The 22,970-nt window shown below is 49.7% G+C and overlaps 1 protein-coding gene across 3 annotated transcripts in view; it reads right to left on the bottom strand.

The window, feature by feature from the left end:
- TMEM175 (transmembrane protein 175) overlaps window positions 1-22,970 on the bottom strand; it is a 26,631-nt gene that overhangs the window by 2,307 nt on the left and 1,354 nt on the right. The window contains exons 2-10 of one of the 3 annotated variants that reach the window (XM_025887060.2): window positions 10,631-10,792; window positions 10,326-10,364; window positions 8,273-8,367; window positions 6,227-6,278; window positions 5,852-5,887; window positions 5,172-5,255; window positions 4,607-4,771; window positions 873-951; window positions 590-725 (exon numbers count right to left, since the gene is read on the bottom strand). In XM_025887060.2, coding sequence (XP_025742845.1) covers window positions 590-725; window positions 873-951; window positions 4,607-4,771; window positions 5,172-5,255; window positions 5,852-5,887; window positions 6,227-6,278; window positions 8,273-8,367; window positions 10,326-10,364; window positions 10,631-10,783 — 839 coding nt within the window. In that variant the 5' untranslated portion in view covers window positions 10,784-10,792. The remainder of the gene's footprint in view (window positions 1-589; window positions 726-872; window positions 952-4,606; window positions 4,772-5,171; window positions 5,256-5,851; window positions 5,888-6,226; window positions 6,279-8,272; window positions 8,368-10,325; window positions 10,365-10,630; window positions 10,793-22,970) is intronic. The other 2 variants (XM_073891290.1, XM_073891291.1) reach the window with 2 other exon arrangements.

Genomic DNA, 22,970 nt, shown 5'->3' with positions numbered 1-22,970 from the left:
ACCTGTCCGACAAAATAAGAACATACTGAAACAGGATCAAAGAAACAAGCGGTTCTAGAAAAGAATGGAAAATATGAAGAAAAAAAAGCAAATGAAACACCTAAAAATAAAAATGCGGTAACTAAAATGAGAACTTTGACAGAGAGGAGGTAGATCAGGTAAAGCAGAAGAGCGCAGAGTGAAGGGAAAACTGAGCAGAAGGGAGGACACAGGGGAAGCAGGGCAGGGAGGCCTGGGGGGGGAAGGGGCTGGGGGGGTGGGGGCGGGAGGGAGGGGGAGTCCTGGGGGGGAAGGGGAAGAGGCTGGGGGGGCGGGGGGTGGGAGGAGGGAGGCAGGGGGAGGGGTTAGGGGCAAGGAGGGGAGGGTGGGCCTGGGGCAAGGCCCAAAGGGCGAGGCCTGTCCACACCCATCTACCCAGCTTGGGGAAGGGAGAAGTGACCGCGGATGCCCACCCCCCTTCAGCACAGGAGACCCTGAGCTCTGGGGAGCTCTGTCCAGGTTGGCATCAGGAAACCTCGGCACCTGCCTCTGTAGGGCTGGATGATGACAGGCAGGCCGTGGACCCCCTCCCTCAAGACTGGGTCCTTACCAGATGTCCAGAATGAGGAGTGTGGCGACAATGGCATAGACCCCGTCGCTGAAGGCCTCCACCCGCTCCTTGCTGAGAGGTTCATGCAGGTCAAAAGTGAAGAATTCCACGCTGTGAGCTGCGGGCTCTTGGGGGCCTGTGGACGTGCAGGAGGGAGAAGCTGGCCAGGGGAGGGGACTCTGCAGGACACCTGGCTGTCATGGGTGCCTGGGCCCTTCCCATGCTCCACAGGCCTTAGGGAGCAGTGCTGAGGCCCCGCACACCAGCCTGCCCGAGCACCTACCCACAAGCCTGCCCTTGCACCAGCTGGAGGCCTTGCTGACGTAGGGGAGGAAGATGACCGTCGCCATCAGCAGGTACGACTGTGTGAGACACAGGACGTGTCAGGAGATGATGTGGTGCCTGGAATCCCACCCAGAAGCCATCCGCTCCAAAGGGACGGCAGCACCAGCAACAGAAGAAAACACAGGTGAATTCTACCTCATCAAGCTGAAAAACTTTTGTGCATCAGAGTATTTCCAGAGGAATGTAAAGGCAGCTCACAGAATGTGGGAAAATACCAGCAGGCCACACAGCTGATGAGGGTCTGGTACCCGGGACAGGCGGAAAACTTCACCTCCACAGCAAAGACACAACACCCAACCCAAAGTGGGCAGAGGCCCTGAGCAGACAATTCTCCGAAGAAGATACACAGTGGCCGACCCGCACAGGGAAAGGTGCTGAGCATCACCAACCATCAGGGAAATGCAGGTCAAAACCACGGGTAGACCCCACCCCACACCCCACAGGACAGCTGCTCTCAAAGGAGCGGAGACCGACAAGCCTTGGCGAGGACGTGGGGCAACCAGAACCCCGTGCACCGTGGGGTGCAGCCGCCGTTGAAAACACCGTGGAGGGTCCTCAAAACACTAAGCACAGAATGAGCCCACGGCCCAGCCATTCCACGTCTGGGTGTGCTCCCCAGAGAACGGAGAGCAGGGTCTGGATGAGAGGCCGGCACCTCCGTGTTCACGGCAGCATCATGCACAGCAGCTGAGACAGGGAAGCACCCCAGTGTCCGTGGATGAATCAATGGGTAAGCAAACTGCGGTCCTTCCCATGACCGTCCAACGGGAGGGTGGATTCCTGACTCCTGCTACCGCACGAACAAACTCGAAAAACATTATGCTGAATGAAAGAAGCCAGACATAAAAGCCTCGTGTTTTATGATTCCATTTACACAATTACCCAGAAAGACAGTAAGTAGATTAGGGGTTTTCCAGGGAGCAGGGTGTGGTGGGGGGTGGAGACTGCTAATGGGGGTGGGGTTTCTGTTGCGGTGACGAGAACATTCCAGAAGTAGGTAGAGTGGTGGCTGCAGAGCCAATGCGTCTGGACCAGACAGGTGGCAGTGGACCCGGTGATATAAAGTTTATGCTGTGCGTCCACCACGTTACTTGAGAAAGGGTGCAGGGCTGGGTCCTGGGGCGGCTCAACAGATCCCCTGTCCTGGGCCCTGGCAGCATGAGCCCTGAAGGCCCCACACCACCCAGCCGGCACCCCTGCAGGGACGGCCCTCCTCCTGCTGCCCCTGCCCTGTCCCATACCAGGCCCTCTGTCCTGCACACCCAGTACTTCAAGGTCAGCTGATGTGGGGACATGATGGCCATACACATGGCACAAGCAGGGAGACAGCGGGACATTTCAGATGCGTCATAGATCTATCTGTAAGCCCGTTTTCCATGCTTCAAGAGACCGCATCGCAAGCATCATTCAACAGACACCCTGAGGGAGGTGCCGCCCAGCTGTGACGCAGGTACGCAGGTGGGAGGCAGTGGACCACTGCAGGATCGGCAGGAGGGCTGCCCCAGGAGACGAGGGATCTGAGTCTGGTGCGGGGCTGGGAACACAACACAAGGGGCACCTAAACGGATGCCAGCAGGTGAGGCCCTGGGCCCTGTGGGCATCAGCATCAGAGGAAGGTGGTCCACAGGGAGGACAGGGTGGCCTGGACCAGGCTGGTGAGAAGGGCTTGGATCTGGAAGGTGGACCCGACACAGCATCTGGCTGAGGGAATGTCTGGAAGGGTGGAGGCCATGGGCTTGCCGAGGAGGCTGCGATGGGCAGGACTTGGGGGTCAGGGTCAGGAAGCTCGGGCGTGTTGTTTCACAGGTGGTGGTGGGCAGGGGGCTCCGGGTGAGGAGGTGAGGGGGCAGAGGCAAGAAGGGAAGGCTGATGGACAGGTGAGTGGAGGGTGGACGGAGAGCCGACTGATGCATCACAGAGCGCCACGGCCTGACTGACCCCGTCCTCTGAGGCCCCTGCCTCCTGACCACGGGGCCCTCCCGGCCTCCTCTTCCCCAGTCTGGTGGCTCAGGGGTCCCCTCCCCCACTGCCTTCATCCCACCGGGGCATGGTCACTGCCCAGCTCTGCACGGCCCCGATGCTGTGGCACCTGCTGTCCCCCAGGACACACTGGACACCTGCCCATGCAGCTCAGGCTCCTGGCCCAGGCCCTGGCAGTGGGCACAAACTACCTTGGTCCTCCGCTCGGCTCACCCAGGCCACCCATTCCACACAGCCCAGCTGTCCCTCCGAACCTCCATGCAATGACCTTTGTCATTGCTCAAGCCCTGACTCGGTGCAACCAATACGTGCTGTCGACCACCCTGAATGCACAGCCAGGAGAGACTGTCCCAACTTGAAACCAGGACATGTACACGGCCTCAGACCCTATGCCCGTACTGCTGACTCCTGTCCAATGCAATCCCCTCTGGCCCTGCCCCGTCCACTGGGAGCAACCCTGCTAGAGGCCACGGCCAAGGACGCCCTGCCCGACCCCAAGCACCCCTGCAGCATCCCTCCCACCAGCACCCCTGCACCTCAAACATGCTCAAGACTGAGGAGACCAAGCAGTGTCCTGAGGCCTGCCCTCACCTCACACGCCAGTGTGCACCTTCCCCCGCTCTACTTGCCCGGGCCTGACCTCTGGACGTCTTGGCCGCTCAGCCCCCACCAGGCAGCTCCGTCCTCGAGGGAACGATGCTTGGCAGTGGCCCTCGCTAGCCTATCTGTTTCAAACTTGGAGTCTCTTGAAATATTTACTAGACATTTAAAACAACATCAACCATTTTTTCACAGTTACGATGCTTTGGGCCTGAAACTTGACTGCGCTTCATGAGAGCTCAGGTCCAGGTAGGAGCCACGCATAAAGCTTCCACAATCAGCTGTGAGACGGTTGCTTGTTTGTATTTCTCTGCATTCCTGGATGATGGAAGTGTTCTAGAACAACATGCCTATTAAATTAGCTAATGGCTAAGAGGGCACTAGCCGACCTTGATTTCTGTGACCCGGCTGGCACAGCTCCAAGTGCTGGCATTCCCGCGCGGGTGGTAGTGTGGACAGAGCTGTCCATGCGAAGCATCCCGACCTCTGACCTCAGCTGGGTGTCCCAGTCCCCGGCTGGGTCCCCCTCCACTTCTCAGTGGGATCTTCTGCGCTCCCTCTGGGCCGCTCGTACCCTCCATGTGGGTCTTTAGGACAGTTCCCCACCTGCTCACACGGTTTATCACCGTCCTTCCTAAGGCGCCTCTCGCCTGCTGTCGCAGGAATGCTGCTGGACCCTCCCCCCAGAAGCCATCCGGTGCTGGCTGCCCCGGTGGCTTCATGTAGACCCCTTACTCGCCCAGGGAACAAGCACAGCCCAGACTCCGGGCATCCGAGTCTCTCCCGTCTCGTCTTAAAGCTTCATCCGCTTGGGGAAAACGTGGGTGGTCATGGCCCGCTGGCTGCCCCCATCGGACCCTGTGTCTCTTCATGCAGGCCTGGCTGACTGTGGTGCCCGTTCACCTGCACAACAGGTCCCGCTGGTGGTGGGGAGGCCCTCTCTCCGGCTGTGCTCCCTGGCACCCTGGGCACCAGGCCACGTGCTGGTGGTGCCCCGAGACCTCTGCACAGCTCTCTCCCCCCAGGCCCACCCTCCCGGGGGCATCAGTGAGACAGTCCCCCCTCCCCGCCCCTCTGCTCCCCCCCACTCACCAAAGGGTAGAAGAACAGGGAGAAGCCGGCAGCCACGAAGCACAGCGCCGGGCCCCTGAGGACGATGCCCAGGATGTGCTGCCGGTAGAGGGCCCTGTGGGCGGAGCGCTCTATCTGGGGGTGCAGGAGGTGGGGGAAGTGGAAGGCATACACGACAACCAGCGCCTGTAGGAGAGGCAGGCTGCAGGCAGAGGCAGGGGCCTCTGGCCAGGTACCCCTGCCACCATGTCCACGGACAGAAGCCCCGCATGGGTGAGGCTCACCATGCCGTGCTCTGGGGGGTGGACAGGGGACAGGAGCCTCTGCTTGGCTCCCTGGGCCACGTGGGGCGGGGGTCTCCGAGAGGCTTGCCCCACCAGGCACCACAGGGCACCGACCCTCTCTCCCGGCCAGCACAGGAAGCCCAGGCTCTAAGAACCTCTGCATCTTCTGCTGCAGACGTGGCAGGTGGCCTGGGCGGTCACTCTACAGCATGCCCCGTGAGCACAACCCTCGCCACACGTGCGGACGTGTGCTCCAGGGGGACAAGCGCATGGGGGAGGGGAGGCAGGCTGGGGTGTCCTACCTGCACAGCCCCAATGGCGATCACGCACATACAGAACAAGAAGATGCCCAGAGGCACCTCGGGGAAGGTCACCATTAAGGAAAACTGCAGCCAAGAACACAAGACAAGACAAAACCAGCTTCTGCAGGGCCCTGGAGCCCACGAGCCTCCTGCTCTCAGCCGGGCACACACATCTGGCAGTAGACCCGGAGGGTGTGCCTCCCTACCAGAGCAATTCCACAGAATGCTTTAAGCCTTTAAAGCCGAAATGTCATCAAATTCAGGAAGAATTCTGTGACACACGGCCCTGCCCACCCAGAGCACAGTTCTGTCCGAACTGAGAGTAGGGGCAGGCCTGAAGGGGCTGCTGGGGAGGAGCCTGAGACGGCAGCAGTGGGATGGGGGCCAGGCAAGAGCTGCGAGTGTCGGGGCATGGACGGGATGCCTCTCGTTGGGCCCGCAAGAGGCCAAGCTGGTGTTTCTGCCATTGCAGGCCCCTTTTGGGGAGGCTTTCCCTTCCTCCAACCAGCCTGGGGACCCTAGGTATGCCCCACCCTCAAAGCAGCTGTGAATGTAACTCTGTGCTTGGGGCCTGGATCACCCAGCTGGTCTGAGAGTTTCTGAGGAAGCATCCTGGATCTTGAGTCCTCTTGCCCAGGGGAGGGCAGGCTGGCCCCGGGGAGGGAAGTGCAGGTACTCACGGTGAATGGTAGGAAGGTGATGGTCATCATGCAGGCCTAGAAAGGAGGAGGAAGGGAAGGAGGGGAAGGCAGGCAGGTGGCTCCAGGCCCTGCTGCCGAGGGTGACCTCTGGCAGTGCCCCACCCCAGAGGCATGTCACTGTCTACCTCCTAGAGCCCAAGGAAGCTCACACCCTCGCCCGCCCAGCAAGGAGGGGAGGGGGCTCATCTTGTCAGGGGTGCCCCCGGGGGAGGACGTGGGAGGAGCCCGGGAGTGGGTGGTGGGTTCCAGGCTCCGTACACCAGAGGTGCCAGAAAGGCCGAGCCCCTGCTTGCCCTCTTCAGAGGATGGGCCTACAAACATACTCGTTTCTCAAGAAATGAAAGGACGACTCACCAGGTTGAGCAAGGCAAGCGTGTCGTCTATTTTCCCAACAACCTGGAACAGTCTAAACCGTGTAAGAAAATCAGAAAGATGTGCTGTCAATAAAGAGACTCTAACTGCATCATACACATGCTTCAGCATTTGCTGATTAAAATGTCAATAAAAGATGTCATTTTGGCAGAAGGGGGAGGGGCAGGGGCAGAGGGAGAGAAAGAATCTTAAGTAGGCTATAAGCCCAGTGTGGAGCCCGACACAGGGCTCGATCTCACGACCCTGAGATCATGACCTGAGCCAAAATCAAGAGCCTGATGCTTAACGGACTGAGCCACCCAGGCACCTCAAATATGTCATTTTTAACCAAATTTAAAATTCTACCTACTGTACAAACTTTGGAAGACACTGAAAATATAAACAGGATACCCTAAGTCCCTAGAAACTGCACTGCTCACATTTTCACGGACTCTTGTAACTTGGGGTGCATGGTTTCCAACAGAGCCGGGGTGGGTATGCAGAAGCCACGGAGGGAGCTGCAGAGGGAGGACATGCCCTTGGGAGGCGACCCAAGTTCTCTGGGAGACTGGAAACCTGAGAAGGAGGAGTTCAAACCTCCAGGGAACTTGTTCTTCAGGTCTCGTGTCCAAAGACCACTTTTAAAAAAGGAAGTCCTGGACACCGGGGTGGCTTAGTTGTTAAGCATCTGCCTTTGGCTCAGGGCACAGTCCCAGGATGCTGGGATCGAGTCCCGCGTTGGGCTCCCTGCTCAGCAGGGAGTGTGCTTCTCCCTCTGCCTGCCATTCCCTCTACTTGTGCCCTCTCTCTCTGACAAATAAATACATAAAATCCTAAAAAAAAAAAAAAAAAAAAAAAAAGCAAGTCCTTCCAGGGATGCCATTCACTAAACCTGCTGAAACACCCCACTGAACAGAGAGATGGTTTGATATGGAGGCAGGAAGGAGTGACAGAAAACTAAACACAAGGCCAGGGACCACAAGCAACTGAGGAACTCGCCCAGCTCCTCCGTGGAGACCCCGCAGGGCTCTGACCCTCTGAGGACAAGACCTTCCCTGGGCAGGGCTCAGTGGGCCTCAGTAGCCCCTACCTGGGGTGACTGCATCCAGCCAGGGGCCTAAAGGGGCCCAAGGGGGCCAATACTCAGGGCTGCATCCCCTCGGGACGGCAGCCCCACTGGCGACCCATGGAGCCTGGGGGGACGCGCACAGCTGTGAGGGCCCCGGGCGGATCTGTGCCGCTCTGGGCACTGTGGCCAAGGGTGGCCATCGATGACCCAGCGCACACGTGAGGCTCTGTGTGGCCCTGTGCATGCTGCCGGAGCGACAGGAGCTTAGCCACATCGGCTGCCTGCACGGCCGCCAGCAAAACCAGACAGAGGGTGGTTGTAGCTTCTCACGCTCCGTGGATAATCGAGGTGGAAGGGAAATGCCCTTCCCTAAGCCCTTACGAAGGGCCGCCTGTCCCCGCCAGAAACGGTCAACTTGCTGAAAACAAGTTTGTAACGTAAAATGTTAAGACACTGTCAACGCGAGCGCCCACGTCTGAAGGGCTCCAAGTCTCCCTGTTCGCCCGGCACTCCCCAACCAGAAGTGTTTCCTCTGCAAGGGCAGACCGATAATGGAGGGCAACCGTGCCCACATCCCACCCCAATGCTCTTCCTGAGAGCCCTCCTGCCCCACCTGGGGGTCAGGGGTCCCCTGCAGCCCTGGCAGATCCCCAGGAACCTTTCCTCCCGAAAAGAAGGCTCTGCCTTGGGAGGGTGCATGGCACAGCCTCTTCCTCCTCGCTGGAGTCCCGGGACCGGGCAGAGGGAGTGTGCATGCATGGTGCAGCGCCACGGGGACGCATAGGGCAGTCTGCTTGCAGTCCTGCCCTTGCCCTGCCCCGTGCTGGGTCGAGGCCCAGCGTGTGTGCCCGTGGGAGCGGGAGACGCTGTGTCATGTGGAGGCAAGCAAGCGGAGGCCTGTAGCCACGGGGCACACGCATCCAGGGAGCCACAAAGAAGTGGATCTCGGTCTGGAAAAAGCCCCCAGCCTGACTCCGTACCTTGTGTGTGCTGCCCAGGCCACAGTCACGATGAGAAACGTCATCAGATAAACAGCAATTCTGGTTGCTAGAAGTTTCTGTATACTTTTGTCAAACTGGCAGAACAGAAGAGCGTCAGCATCAGAGACTTGACTTTGCGGCAGCCAGAGGGCGGCCCCATGCAGGGCCTGTGAAGGGTCCTTGGATCGGCCTCTACCCCAGCCCCTCCCTGCTGAGAAGAGGCCCCTCTTCGGGGTAGCCTCCCAGCCCCCTCCCCTTGCTCCACACCACCCATGCCCCACATCCCACAGGTGCCTATTGGGGGATCCCGCGTGGAGCTTCCCCCTGAAATGACAGCTCTTGAGGCAGAGACTCTTTGTCCAGAGCAGAGAGCCAACCGAGCTGCCAGGTATCCCAATCTGACATAGCTATGAAGCCTGGGGAGGTCGTGGAGGCACCTCCCCCAGGTGGGAAGTGACTTGCAAGCATGATGGGGAAAATGGAAATGAGCTGGACACAAAGCTTGGCCTTTATCAGCAAAAACTCCAAGTGGAAAACTAATCGCTCTACTCTTTTCTCTGGTTCTTTACCTGCAACTGGGCGTCTCACCCAATATCCCAGTACTTCACTGAGGACTCAGAGTTTCTGAATTAGCTAGGTTTTCTTGGCCTTGACTGGTCTTTCCCTTCAAGTCGGGAGGAGTGCCTGCTAGCTGACACCTTCCAGCACTGTCCTCTCTGTGGGCGCCCCCAGACCGCCGCACAACTTTCTGGCTCAGAGCTTCTCCACGAACCAGCTAACACACACAGAGATTTCACAGCGACAAGTACTGCTCTCCAAAAAGATGACCCCAACTGCAGGGAAGTGAGGTTTACTGCATACACCTTCCTGTGCCACCTGGCATCTCGTCACACATCCACACCCCAATCTCTTTTTTTTTTAAAGATTTTATTTTTTTAGAGAGCGAGCACACGCAGGATGGGAAGGGCAGAGGGAGAGAATCTCTAGCAGACTCCCCCACTGGGCGCAGAGCCCGACGCGGGGCTTGATCTCACCATCCGTGAGTCAGGACCTGAGCCAAAACCAAGAGTCAGACGTCCAACCGACTGAGCCCCCAGGCGCCCCTCATCCACACCCCATTCTGAAATTGGCGGCATTGAGGTCTCTGACCCGGCCCAGGCCCAGGCCCTCCCCAGAGAAGGTTCTGGGGCAAGCACAGCTAGGTGAGCACCAGGGCCCCAGTGGGTAGCAGGTCGCCTTTGAAGAGGGCAGCTAGGGAGCAGAGTAGCACCAGGCCCTCCACCTGGCCGCTGCTGCTACCAGGCTAGACCTGCATTTCTACTTAATTCTCTTCAAAACCCTACCAGAGGTACCAGTCACTCTTCCAGAGATGCAAAAGACAATGTCTAAGCAGCTCCTGTGATTCCCAACAGCATCCAGGCTAAGCGTGCTAGGCTGGGCCTGGAGCCCAGACGGCAGCTGGCGGGCCCAGCAGCCCCAGCACCTCCTACCCTCACTCCTCCCTGCCCCAACCACGCCCCCGTTCACACTGAGGGGCTGAGCGAGGCACGCTCACACAGGCATGCCCGGGGACTTTCAAGAGTCTTCTGAAATCGTGTCCAGCTTTTGAGGTGCTGTGTGTCACCACTTAACTTATAAAACAGAAGTATTCTCTTAATACAAATGGAAACTCTGCTTTAGAAAGCCGTTTCCCACTCACTTCTATGATAAAACCCACGTGCCCCTGTGCACTGAGGAGGCCCCTGGCCCAGTAGTCACCATCTACCGTGACAGACACTCCGGGGGAGCAAGGAGCAGGTTTCCAGGCCCACGACCAGACGGGCTACTGCACCTTCTATTCTCAGCCCACCCTCAAGGCTCACTTTGAGGGCACTGACCCCATTTGCAGGCCAGGACTGGGGCCGACCAGGGTGGCCAAGGGAGCAGAAGACGACCTCGCCCCAGCCCTCCCAGCCAGGCACACCTTGGGTGGAGCCTAGAATTGAGCTTATGGACTGAGTCTCCTGCACCCTCACCCTCACCCTGGATGCTGCAGACTGTGGTCCCCAAGTACCTGTTCTGGGGAGATCTCCGTGTGGGTCACAGGCAGGATCTACGAGCAAAGACACAAAAAGAACCAAGGGACATTTCTTGGGCTGTGCACAGACCACTCCTTGGATGCCATGGTGTCAGGGACTTGGGCCAGTGCTGGACTGCTCCCCCCACCCACCCAGCTGCCTGAGTGGCCGGGAGACCCCAGGACACTGCTGAGACAGGGCAGGGTCTGCACTGGGCCAAGCTCTACCAGAAGACCGTCTTAGGAGGGGGTGGCCAGGGGTCCTGCTGTGAGAGGGGCTCTGGGTGGGGCCCCACACGGACCATCACAGTGGCAATGATGGACAGGAGCGCGTCACTGAAGCTGAGCATGCGGTGTGAGTGCTGGATCCCGTCAGCAGCGTCCTCATCCCTCGTGCCCGTGGGGGAGTCTCCCTGTATAATGAGGGCCGGTTCTGGGCTCTGGGGCTCGGACATGGTGGGGCCTGGGAAGAAGCACAGGTCTGAGCAGGCCAGAGTGCCGCCGGGGCCTACCCCTGCTGCCTTCTGCTGCGACACAGGGTGGGCTGGTGCCTGAGAGCAGGATGCCCTTCCCGACGGGGGCTTGGGGGTGGTTGGAAGGACCCACTCTGCCACCAGTCCTCTCCCAGGAGGCCCCTGTATTTCCAGCCTGCAGGAAGAGCACCACTTCACTGCTGAGCACTGTCATCTAGGAGCCACGCTCAGTGCCTGCCTCCCCTCTAGAAATGGGAGAAACGAGAGAAGGCACATAGACACATGGTAGGCACTCTACACGCTGTGTCACCAGCCTGAAACTGATGACCCCAACACCAGACCACTGCACTGTTAGACACTTTCATCCTAAATGTGGGATATTCTTGCATCCAGGTACTAACTAGGCCCGACTGTGCTTGGCTTCCGAGACCAGACGAAACTGGGCGTGTTCAGGGTGGTACGGCTGTAGCCTAATGTGGGATATTCTATAGGACCAAGTCCCAGAGGCTTGGACTAAAACAGAGTGCCAGCCCGTCGCAAGGACAAGACAAAACAAAAACGAGCCCCGCCTCCAGAAACAGATAAAGGAGAGGCTTACTGGCAATTTCTGGACAAGAAAAACAAATTGAGAACAAGCATGTAAGATATTCAGCTTCATTAGCAACTAGGGAAATGTAAGTGACAACAATGAGGTACCACTAAGGTCTACAAAAGCCTGTCAAGAGTGATGAGGTCGTGGGAATGTAAAGGACGCTACACTCATATGAAGACAAAAATTTTTAGTCAAGTGTGGTGTGCACATCCCTTGTACAAGGTGGGAACTCCATTTCTGGGTGTAGCCTCAGGCGTGTGGACAAGGGAACAGAGACGCACAGGACAGGCACTGGTGTAGTTTATTTTAATAAATGTCAAAAACGCTCTATTATTAAACACTAAATGAGTTGTTTAAATGTGCTAAGAACTGAATGTGTCCCCCAAACTCCTCCGTGGAAGCCCTTACACCCCGCGGGATGGCATCAGGAGGGGGGCCCTCAGGCGGGGGTGAGGTGAGGGATCCCCGAGATGGGATCCGTGTCCTCACAGAAGAGGAGGAGAGGGGAGAGGTCGCTGGCCTCCGGGCAAGGACACCGCGAGAAGGTGGCCGTCTGCAGGCCGCCACCTCGATCTCAGACTTCAGCCTCCAGAACCGTGAGAAACAACGGTCTGTCGTTGAAGGCCCGGTCCGCGGGGTTTTGTGATGGCGGCCGAGCGACGGAGACAGGAAGTGAAGATAAATGAAATAGATCTAGGCATGTATCAAACTCAGAAACACAATATTGAGAGAAATAAATCATGCTGCAAAAACAATACACGTACTATTGTACCATTTATATAAACGTTTAGAACACAGCGTGATTATACAAACATGCACAGTAAGAACGAGAGCAAGCAGGGCTGGCACTCACCAATTTCATGACAGCACTGCCATGACCTCGGCAAGGAGGGGTGGGAGCTGGGGTGAGAATGGGGCTTTAGCTTTCTGATGTTTCTAGAATTTATTTCTCACTTTGTTCACTTCCTAAAGCTTACATAAAGATCACCCCCTTCTGGTGTACAGGTCTATATTTGACAAATGCACACAGGTGTGTAACCATGACGAAAGTCACAATGCAGTTCTGTCCCCCAGCACGCCCTCGGTGGTCAAGCCTTCCTCCACCCCAAATCCTGGACACCACTCATGTTTTCTGTTACCATCAGTTTGCCCTTTCCAGACTGTCCCATAAATGGACTCATACCCCATGGAACCTTCCGAGTCTGGCTTCTTTCAATCAGCATGATGTGCCTGAGATTCACCCATGTTTTGGGAGTATCAATAATATATTTTTTACTGCTGTGTAGTTAATTCTACTGTAATGGGTGGACCCCTTTGTTCATCCATTCACTAGCTGGAAAACGTGGGTTGTTTCTAGTTCTGGGTGATTATAAATAAAGCCACTATAACTATTTGCACACAAGTATTTGTGTAAACATGTTTTTATTTCTCTTGGGTAAATACCTCAGAATGCACCTGCTGGGTAAATGCATGTTTCACTTTATAAGAAACTGCCAAAGTACTCATCCAAGGAGTTGTGCCATTTTGTACTCCTACTGGCAGTGTGTGAAAATTGCAATTGCTCCTCATACTCTCCAGCAATTAAGTTTGGTAGGATTTTTTAAAAAGTTAACTTTTAATTTTAGCTGTGCTAATAGATGTGTAGTGTATCTTGTGTGGCATTTCCCTACCGATAATCGGGTATTTTCATGTGCCTTTTATCTGTGCACCTTTTGTGGCAAAGTGTCTGTTAGAATCTTTTATCTTTGAGGGAGTTATCTGTATTGTTGAGTTTTGAGAGTTCTTTATATATTCTGGTTAAAAGCCCTTTTTCAGGTATGTAATTTACAAATACTTGCTTGCAATCTGTGAATTGTCTTTCATTCTCTTACCATTGTAGGAGCACAGAAGTTTTAAATTTTGATGCAGTCTAGCTCAACTTTTCTTTTTTTTTTTTTAAAGATTTTATTTATTTATTTGTCAGAGAGAAAGAAAGAGCACAAGCAGGGGAACAGCAGAGGGAGAAGCAGACGCCCTGCTAAGCAAGAAGGCTGACACGGCACTCGATCCCAGGACCCTGACATCATGACCTGAGCTGAAGGCAGACGCTTCACTGACTGAGCCACCCAGGCGCCCCTCACTTTTCTTTCATGGATCATTCTTTCGGTGTCATATCTAACAATGCTTTGCTTAACTCAAGATGACAAAGATTTCCTGTTTTCTTCCACAAGTTCTAAATTTTTGGTTTTACTTTCAGTGTACGATAGATTTTTATGTATTTTATAATTTTTATAAATTATTTATTACTATTACATAATTTTTAATATAACGTGCAAGGTATATTTGAGCTTCCCTTTTTTGCAGGTGGATGTTTGATTATTCCAATACCACTTGTTGAAAAGACTTATCTTTTCTCCACTGAACTGCCTTTGCACTTTGGTCAAAAGTTAATGGCCATATCTATGTAGGTCTACCTTGGGAGCGTCTATTCTGTCCAGTTGACTATTATGTACCTATCCCTCTGCCAATATCAGTCTTGACTACAGCTTCATAGTAAGTCTTGATATCTGATAGAGTGAGCCCTCCAACTTTGTTCTTCTTTTTCCCCAAAACTGTTCTGAGTATTCTAGTTCTTTTGCCTTTCCCTCACATGCTTCTGCTTACAGGGGCCCCTTTCCACAGTTCCTCTAGGCAGAAAGGGGTTTCTCAGAGTTTTTGCTGTATGTGCAGCAATTCTCACAGCACAGCCCCATAGTGGATAGCTGGCCCATGGTCAAAGGTCAAATGGGAAAAAGATGTTAAAAAGTGGAAAACTCATAGTTACGTGGTCACTGCTCCAAGTTTCGAATACCCTTCCCAATCTATTGGCTTTGCATTGTTTTTAATATTTTATCCCGAGTTTTTACCTGTCATCAGCAGGAGAGAAAGCCTGTAGGTGGCTTACTCCATCATGGCCAGCACTGAACTCTTAACACTTTACTTCTCAGGAGAGAGGAGGGAGTAGAAGGGGGGGGTGAGCAAGGAGGGTGCAAAAATTCATGCCAAAAAAATAAGACAAAAAGTTACATGTGATTTTTAGGCACTGGCTAAATTAGGAAACATATATCTGTTATATTGTTTTTTAGATTTTTTTATGTTTAAATTTTCTTAAATATTGTTTTTAAATAATCAGTGAATACTGAATATAGACACAAAAATCCTCAACAAAATGTTAACAAATGGAATCCACCAATGTATAAAAAGGACTATACACCATGACCAAGTGGGATTTATTCCAAGAATGCAAGGTTGGTTTAAAATAAAAAATTAGTGACTGTAATACACCACATCAAAGGACCAAAAGACAAAAACTACACAATCATCTCAACAGATGCAGAAAAAGCATCTGACAAAATCCAATACCTCTTCATGATAAAAACAGTCAACAAATTAGGAATGGAAGTCAATTCTGTCAATCTGATAGATGGCATCTACAAAAACCTCACAGCTAACATCATACTCAATGGTGAACAACCTCCCCACCCCTGCCCCAGATCAGGGACAACACTATTTAACACTATACTGTCAAGGTTCTAGCCAAGGCACTCGGGCAAGAAAATGAAATATAAGGCATATATACTGGAAAGGAAGAAGTAAAACTATCTCTATTTGCAGGGGATGTGATTTTACACAAAGACAATCCTAAGGAATCAACACAAGAAAACTATTACATCTAATAAATGAGTTCAGTAAGGTTGCAGGAAGCAAGATCAATATATAAAAATCAACTGCATTTGTATACACTAGCAAAAAAACCAATCTGAGAAAAAAACTTATGAAAACAATTACACTTATAGTAGCATCAAAAATAGTAACAAATTAGCAAAGGAAGTGCAAAACATTGTTGAAAGAGATTAAAGAAGACTTAAGTAAATGGAAAGATATCCATGGACTGGAAGACTTAATATTGTTAAAATGGCAATACTTCCCAAATTGATGTACAGACTGAATGCCATCCCTACCAAAATCCCAACTGCCTTCTAATCAGAATTAACAAGATGACCCTAAAATTCACGTGGAAATTTAAGGAACCTTGGACTATTTATGGAACACCCAAAACAATCTTGAAGAAGAAGAATAAAGCTGGACGACTCTCACTTCTCAATTTTAAAACTTACCACAAAGCTATGGTAACCAAGATAGTGCAGCATAGGGTATACAGATCAATAGAGGAGAACTTAAGAGTTCAGAAATAAACCACTACTTTTATGGTCAACTAGTTTTTGCTAAGGCTGCCAAAACCACTCGATGGGGAAAGAACAGTCTTCCACAAATGGTGCTGAGACAACTGGATATCCACATGTAAAAGAATGAATTTGGATCCTACCTCATACCACATACAAAAATTAATTAAAAATGGATCAAAGACCTAAATGTAAGAGCTAAAACACTGGGAGAAAATCTTCATGGCCTTGCATTTGGCAAAGGACTCTTAAATATGACATCAAAAGCACAACAAAAATAGAAATTGGGGTTCATCAAAATTTGAATTTTCTGCCTCAAAGGACACTATTACAAAATTGAAAAGATGATCACAGAATGGGAGAAAATATTTGCATATCATATATCTGAGAAAAGTTTAGTATCCAAAATATGTAAAGAACCCTTACAGTTCAACAGTAGAAAAAAAACAACACAATTCAAAAAATAGCCAAAGGATGTGAATATACATTTCTTCAAAGAAGATATATTATTAGCCAACAAGCACATAAAAAGGTGGACAACATCATTAGGTTACATTAGAGAAAAGTAAATCAAAGTCAAGAGGTAACCATCCTCCAGGATGGCTATAATAAAAATAATGAAAAATAACAAGTGTTGGGAGGTTGTGGAGAAATTGGAACCCTTGCACACTTTTGGTAGGAATGTAAAATGGTGCAGCTGCTATGGAAAACAGTATGGTTCCTCCAAAAATTAACACAGAATTACCATAGGATCCAATAATTCCACTTCTAAGTATATATTCAAAAGAATTAAAAGCAGAGACTTGAAGATATATTTGTACACCAGTGTTCACAGCAATATTATTTGCAATGACCAAAAGGTGGAAGCAACCTAAGTGTGTGTCTATGGATGAATACCTAAACAAAATGTGGTATATACATACCTACAACATATCGTTCAGCCTTAAAAATGAAAAGAAATTCTCACGTTACAATACGGATGAGTCTTGAGGACATTATGCTAGCTAAGTGAAATAAGCCAGTCACAAAAGCATAAATACTGTATGATCCCACTTATGCAAGGTCTCTAGAGTAGTCAGAGTCACAAAGCAGAATGGTGGTTGCCAGGGGCCAGGTGGGGCAGGAGGAAGAGTTACTGTTTAATAGGAATAGAGCTTCCGTTTGGCAAGATGAAGAGCTCTATGAATGGATGGTGGTGATGGCTGCACATAAGTGTGAATGTACTTAATGTCACTGAACTGCACATTTAAAACTGGTTAAGATGGTAAATTTTATTGTGTATTTTACCAGGGTTAAAAAAAACCAAAAACCAGTACCCAGCATATAGGTTCAAAACATGTTAGTTACATGTTACTTTCATCATGTTTTTAAGACTCATGGTAATAAAAAAAATACAATACTGAGTAATGAAATAAATACAAGACTAAGTAGAGGAACATGGAGTTGAGGGATAATTTTTTTTGTTTAAAGAGACTAAAGAATTTCAAAATCCTGATGGGAATAAGGAAAAGCTGAAATTTCATATAAAAGAGGGGAGGTAACTGAAAGCTTATGACCCCGCAGGGCATTACGCACTGTGCTCGGCATTAGAGGCAAACGTGAATAGGATAATCTTAGCCGACACACATTAGGGCGCGTAGGGGAACTGAGTCTGGGAAAGCTCCAAGAATGGGACGTGCCAGAGCTGAGTCTGGAAATATTTACGACAAGGTGACAACAAGAATAAGTGACTTTGTCAAGCAGTAACTATGTGCCAAGCACCGTTCCAAGTACTTCATTTGTAATGTCTCTTAATCCTCAAACAATGCCGTGAGAAACAGACAAAAAGGGATTGGCTGTGTGTGTGCCTGCTTGGTGTGCAGCGAAGTGCAAGGAGTGCGATAAGGCTAGAGCACAAGGTTCAAGCTAGGAGGTGCCCCTAAAGTAAGCGGGGACTAAATCAAAGAATCTTGTGTGCCTGCCTGTTCAGGAGTTTGTAAATTACTGCAAAGATTATGCAGAGATGATGCACTTTTCTTTATATATCCTCTATATATGTGTGTTCTGTGTAGATACACACACACACACACACACACAAAGTAAAACATATATTTTGGATACAAGTCCATTATGTGATTTGCAAATACTTTCTCTATTCTGGGCTGTCTTTTCATTCTCCTGACAGTATATTCACACATACATATTTGCATATATTTATATATATGTATTTTAAATTCATAGGCCATTTTAAAATAAATTTATGTATTTTTAGTAGCCCCCCACAACCAATGTGGGGCTTGAACTCACAACCCTGAGATCAAGAATTGCAGGCTCTACTGACTGAGCCACGCAGGCACCCCTCATGGGTTATTTTTTTGAGCAGTTTTAGGGTTGCAAAGAAACTGAGCAGAAAGTAGACTTCCCATATACCTTTTCACCACTCCCCCTCCAGTTTCCTTTTTTTAGGATTTTATTTATTTATTTGACAGAGACACAGCGAGCGAGGGAACACAAGCAGGGGGAGTGGGAGAGGGAGAAGCAGGGAGCCCGATGCGGGGCTCGATCCCAGGGCCCCGGGATCACGACCTGAGCTGAAGGCAGATGCTCAACCGACTGAGCCGCCCAGGCGCCCCTCCAGTTTCCCATTATTAACATCACATTAGTGTGGTACAGCTGGTGCAACTGATGAGCCGTACTGATCTATCACTAACTAAAAGTCCATAGTTCACATTAGCGTTCTACAGGTTTTGACAAATATATGACTTGTATCCACCATTACACTATCATCCAGAAGTTTAACTGCCTTAAAAATCCTGTGCTCCCCCTTCTTATCCCTCCCTCCCCCAGAAACCCCTGGCAACCATTCGTCTTTTGACTGTCCCCATAGTTTCTCTTTTTCCAGAATGTCATGTAATTGGAATCATACAGTATGTGGCCTTTTCTGACTTCTTTCACTTAGCAATATGCATTTAAGGCTCTTCCATGTCTTTCCATGGCTTGACAGCTCATTTCTTTTCACTGCTGAATAATAATCCATTTTGTAGATATACCACAGTTTGTCTGTTCACCTATTGGATATCTTCAACAATATATTTTGAAGTTTTTAATTTTGATTAAATCCAGGTTAACTGTTTCTTTCACTGATGTGCTTTAGTGTCATACCAAAATACCTCACTTTTTTAAAATAAGTTTTATGGTTTCAGGTCTCACATTTAGATTTATGCTTTGAGTTAATTTTTGTATATAATGCAAGATATCGATTAACATTTTTAAACATATGGATATCCAATTTTTCCAGCAACACTTTTTGAAAAGACTCTTTTCTTCAATTACTTTTATTCCTTTGTCAAAAAACAACTGACCTTATGTGTACTTGTAAGCCAATTTCTGACTATTCTGATGCACTGATTTACTTATGTACCTTCAATCAGCACCATACTACCTTGATTACTGTGGCTTTATAATGAGCCCGGAAGTTATACAATGTAAGTCATATAACTTGTCCTTGTTCAAACTTGTTTGGAGTATTCTACCTCCTCTGCAGTTCCAAATTAATCAGTGTGTCAATTTTTACAAAAAGGCTGCTGGGGTTTTGCCAGGAATTGCACTGAATCTATAGATCAGTTTGAGAAGAATCACTCTGACCCAATCTCCCCAATTTATGAATATGGTGTGTTCTCTGTTTATTAAGGTCTTTAATTTCTCCCAGCCATGTTTTTTAGTTTTCAGTGTCTAAATCTTGCACATCTTTTTCCAAATTTATCCCAAGCATTTAATATTTTTTGATGCTGTTGTAAATGGCATTTTCCCCTCATTTCAACTTCCACTATCTTGCTGGTTATCCAGAAATAATGGGACTTATCTTTTGCATATTGATCTCGTACCCTACAATTTTGCTAAATTCACTTACTAGTCCTAGTAGCTCTTTCTGTAGATCCCATTTGTTTTTTTTTACATAGAGCCGTGTCAACTGAGGGTGCTAATGTCCCTCAAGGGACATTTGGCAAGGTCTGGAGACACTTCTGGTTGTGGCAAGTGACATATGTTAATGGTATCTAGGGGATAGAGGTAAGGGTGCTGCTAAATGTCCAACAACGTACTAGACAATGCCACCCCTTCACTTCAACAAGGAATTACCTGGCCCCAAATGTCAACAGTACCAAGACTGGGAAAGTAATATAAACAATTATGTCATCTTCATAAGATTATGTCATCTTCATTATGTCCTCAACAATTATGTCATCTTGTTATTTTCAATCTGGAAGCTTTTTTTTTTTTTTTTTTACTTGCCTCATTACACTGGCTAGAATTTCTTATACAATGATGAACAGGAGTGGTAAGACCTGACAACTTTGGCTTGTTACTGATCCAGTCTTTTGTTATTCTGTATGTCAGCTATAGGCTTTTCATAAACGCCCTATTTTATTTGAGAGGGAGAGAGAGAAAATGCACATACACATGGAGGGGAGGGGCAAAGGGAGAGGGAGAGAATCTCAAGCAGGCTCCATGCTCCTTGCAGAGCCAGATGTGGCCCAACCTCATGACCCTGACATCATGACCTGAACTGAAATCAAGAGTCAGATGCTCAACCAACTGAGCCACTCAGGAGCACCACAAATGCCCTTAATATGCTGGTGAAGTTTCATTTCATTCCTAGTTTGCTGGCAGGTTTTTTTTTTTTTTTTAATTAGGAATAGATGTTGGGTTTTCTCATGTTTTTTTCTGTGTCTAGTAAGATGATCCATTTGGTTTTCTTTTTCACTCTGTTAATAGTGTAAATTACATTGATCAATCTTCAAATGCTAAGCTAACTTTGCATTCCTGGGACAAACCTCACTTGGTCATGTTGTACTATGCTTCGCAGTGTTGGATTCAACTTGCTAAAAAAATGTTTTAAAAGAATTTTTGTATCTAGGTCCACAAGAGATATTAATCTTTTTCTTTTCTTGTAATGTCTTTGTCAAATTTCAGTGTCAGAATAATGCTGTCCTTATAGAATGGGCTGGGCTGGTTAACACGTCCTTTCTTCAATTTTAAGTTTATGCAGAATTAGTAATATTTCTAGTTTTTAACTGTAAATTCAATGCTTTAATAGATATGAAGCTATTCAAGTTATCTATTTTTTTCTTGAGTGAGCGAGCGAGCCATGGTAGTGGCTTCCAAGGAATTTGTTCCTTTAGTCTAAACTGCTGAATTTGTTGGCATAAAGGTGTTCATGTTCTGATTATCCCTTTAGCACCGACATCATTACTCTTATTCATATTGTTAATCTGTCTTTTTTTTTTTTTCCGGTTCAATATGGTCAGGGATTTCTCTATTTTATTGATCTTCTCAAAGAATCAGCTTTTGTTGTCACTGATTTTTCTGTTTTTGTTTTATTTCATTGGTTCCCATTCTGACACTATTTCCCTTTTTGTACTCACTTTGGATTTCATTTGCTCTTGTTTTTGTTTCTTAAGATGAATGGCTGAAATTATTGGTTTGAGATCTTCTAGTATAGTTTTGGCTACATTCCACAAATTTTAAAATGTCACATGTTTATTTTCTCACTTCAAAATTCTAATTTTCCTTCTGATTTCTCCTTTGACCCATGGGTAATTTAGAAGTGAGTCATTCAGTTTCCAAATATTTAGATTTTCCAGATATCTATTACTGATTTTCTAACTTAATCACATTGAGGTCAGAGAACATCTTTGTTTTGTAGCCCAGAATATGACCCATCTTGGTAAATGGTAAATACACTTGAAAATGTGTATTTTGCTGGTATTGTGTAAAGTGTTCCATAAATTTCCATTAGGTCAAGCTGGCTGATGGTATCATTCAGCTATATTCTTGGTGATTTTCTCAGTATTTGTTCTATCATATATTGTGAAAAGGGTACTGAAACCTCCAACTACAATCTACAACACCAACTTACAATTCGGTTTTGATTAAAAAAAATTTTGGTTTTGCTTCATGTATTTTAAAGCTTTATTATTAGGTGCACAACTGTTTAAAACTGTTACAACTTTTTGATGAATGTACTGCTTCAATCTTACGAAATGGCCGTATTCTTTGCTGTGAAGCCTACAGAGGCTTGCAGATGAAGACCATAAGTTCAGTCGTAAACACGTATACACAACACGAGGTATCTAACAGCGAAGGTCTAAGAGTTCAGGAGAGAAGCGTGGAGATACAGACTGACTTAACACGGTCCGTGCGGTGCCAGGATATGAAGGTGCTCCGTAAATACTTATGAAACAAAAAGTCTGCGTAAACTCTGGTCTCCAAAGTGAGTACGCTATTGAAAACTCTACCTGATCCTAGATCGTGTGAGAATAAATTCCAAATTCAAAGGAATGCTGAAACCCCGCCATGCTTTCTAGTGAGTCATGCACGAGGTTTCCCACGACTATTACGTATCTTTCCCACGTTGCTTAAGCCTCAGCTTTCTTGTCCCCCTTCTTGCTTTCAGTAGATGTCTTGTTTCCCTCATTCACGGTGAAAACAGAAGCCATCCGAGAATTCCTTCGTGTTCACTCCAGTGAACGCAGCAGCTCACCTGCAACTACAAGCCGGCTTCCCTCCCTCCCTCTGCTCCGGAAAGCGTGTGTCTTACCCCAAGTGGTTATCACTCCCCTGACGCTCCGCACGCCTCCCCCCGCTCTTCCAGGGCGCGTCATTCGTTTCTCCTCTCTCTCCTGTGCGGGCGAACTTTCTCGCCCCACTAGCTCCCTCCCATCAGCTCCAAGCCGCTCAAAACCCCCCACCTTAAAGCACCCCAACCACCCGCCGTCTCCCGGCTCCCGCGCTTCCTTCTTCACGGCCCGCCGCGGCTCACCTCCAGCTCTCCGCTCCTCTCCTCTTCCTCCGCCCCTCCGCCCCAGTGAAGCTGCTGTCGCAAGGCCGCGCGAGAACCTCACTGCCGCTGAACCCGAGGCCGTCGCGTCCCTCTGTCCCACGTCACGCTTGCCCCGGGAACGTCTGCCTCGGCTCCGCCGGGAACGTCTGCCTCGGCTCCGGGACGACAGCTTCTTGCCCCGGGAACGTCTGTCCCGGCTCCGGGACGACAGCTTCTTACCCCGGGAACGTCTGCCTCGGCTCCGGGACACACCGCTCCCTCGGGCCCTCCCACGTCACTCTTGCCCCGGGAACGTCTGCCTCGGCTCCGCCGGGAACGTCTGTCCCGGCTCCGGGACGACAGCTTCTTGCCCCGGGAACGTCTGTCCCGGCTCCGGGACGACAGCTTCTTGCCCCGGGAACGTCTGCCCCGGCTCCGGGACGACAGCTTCTTGCCCCGGGAACGTCTGCCCCGGCTCCGGGACACACCGCTCCCTCAGGCCCTCCCACGTCACTCTTGCCCCGGGAACGTCTGTCCCGGCTCCGGGACGACAGCTTCTTGCCCCGGGAACGTCTG

This window comes from Callorhinus ursinus, unplaced genomic scaffold (genome assembly GCF_003265705.2).
Source record: "Callorhinus ursinus isolate GAN/ISIS: 27379988/994484 unplaced genomic scaffold, GSC_fseal_2.0 scaffold4, whole genome shotgun sequence".
NCBI lineage: Eukaryota > Metazoa > Chordata > Mammalia > Carnivora > Otariidae > Callorhinus > Callorhinus ursinus.
Note: the sequence above shows the minus strand (reverse complement) of the source record. Positions and strands in the feature narration are given on the sequence as shown.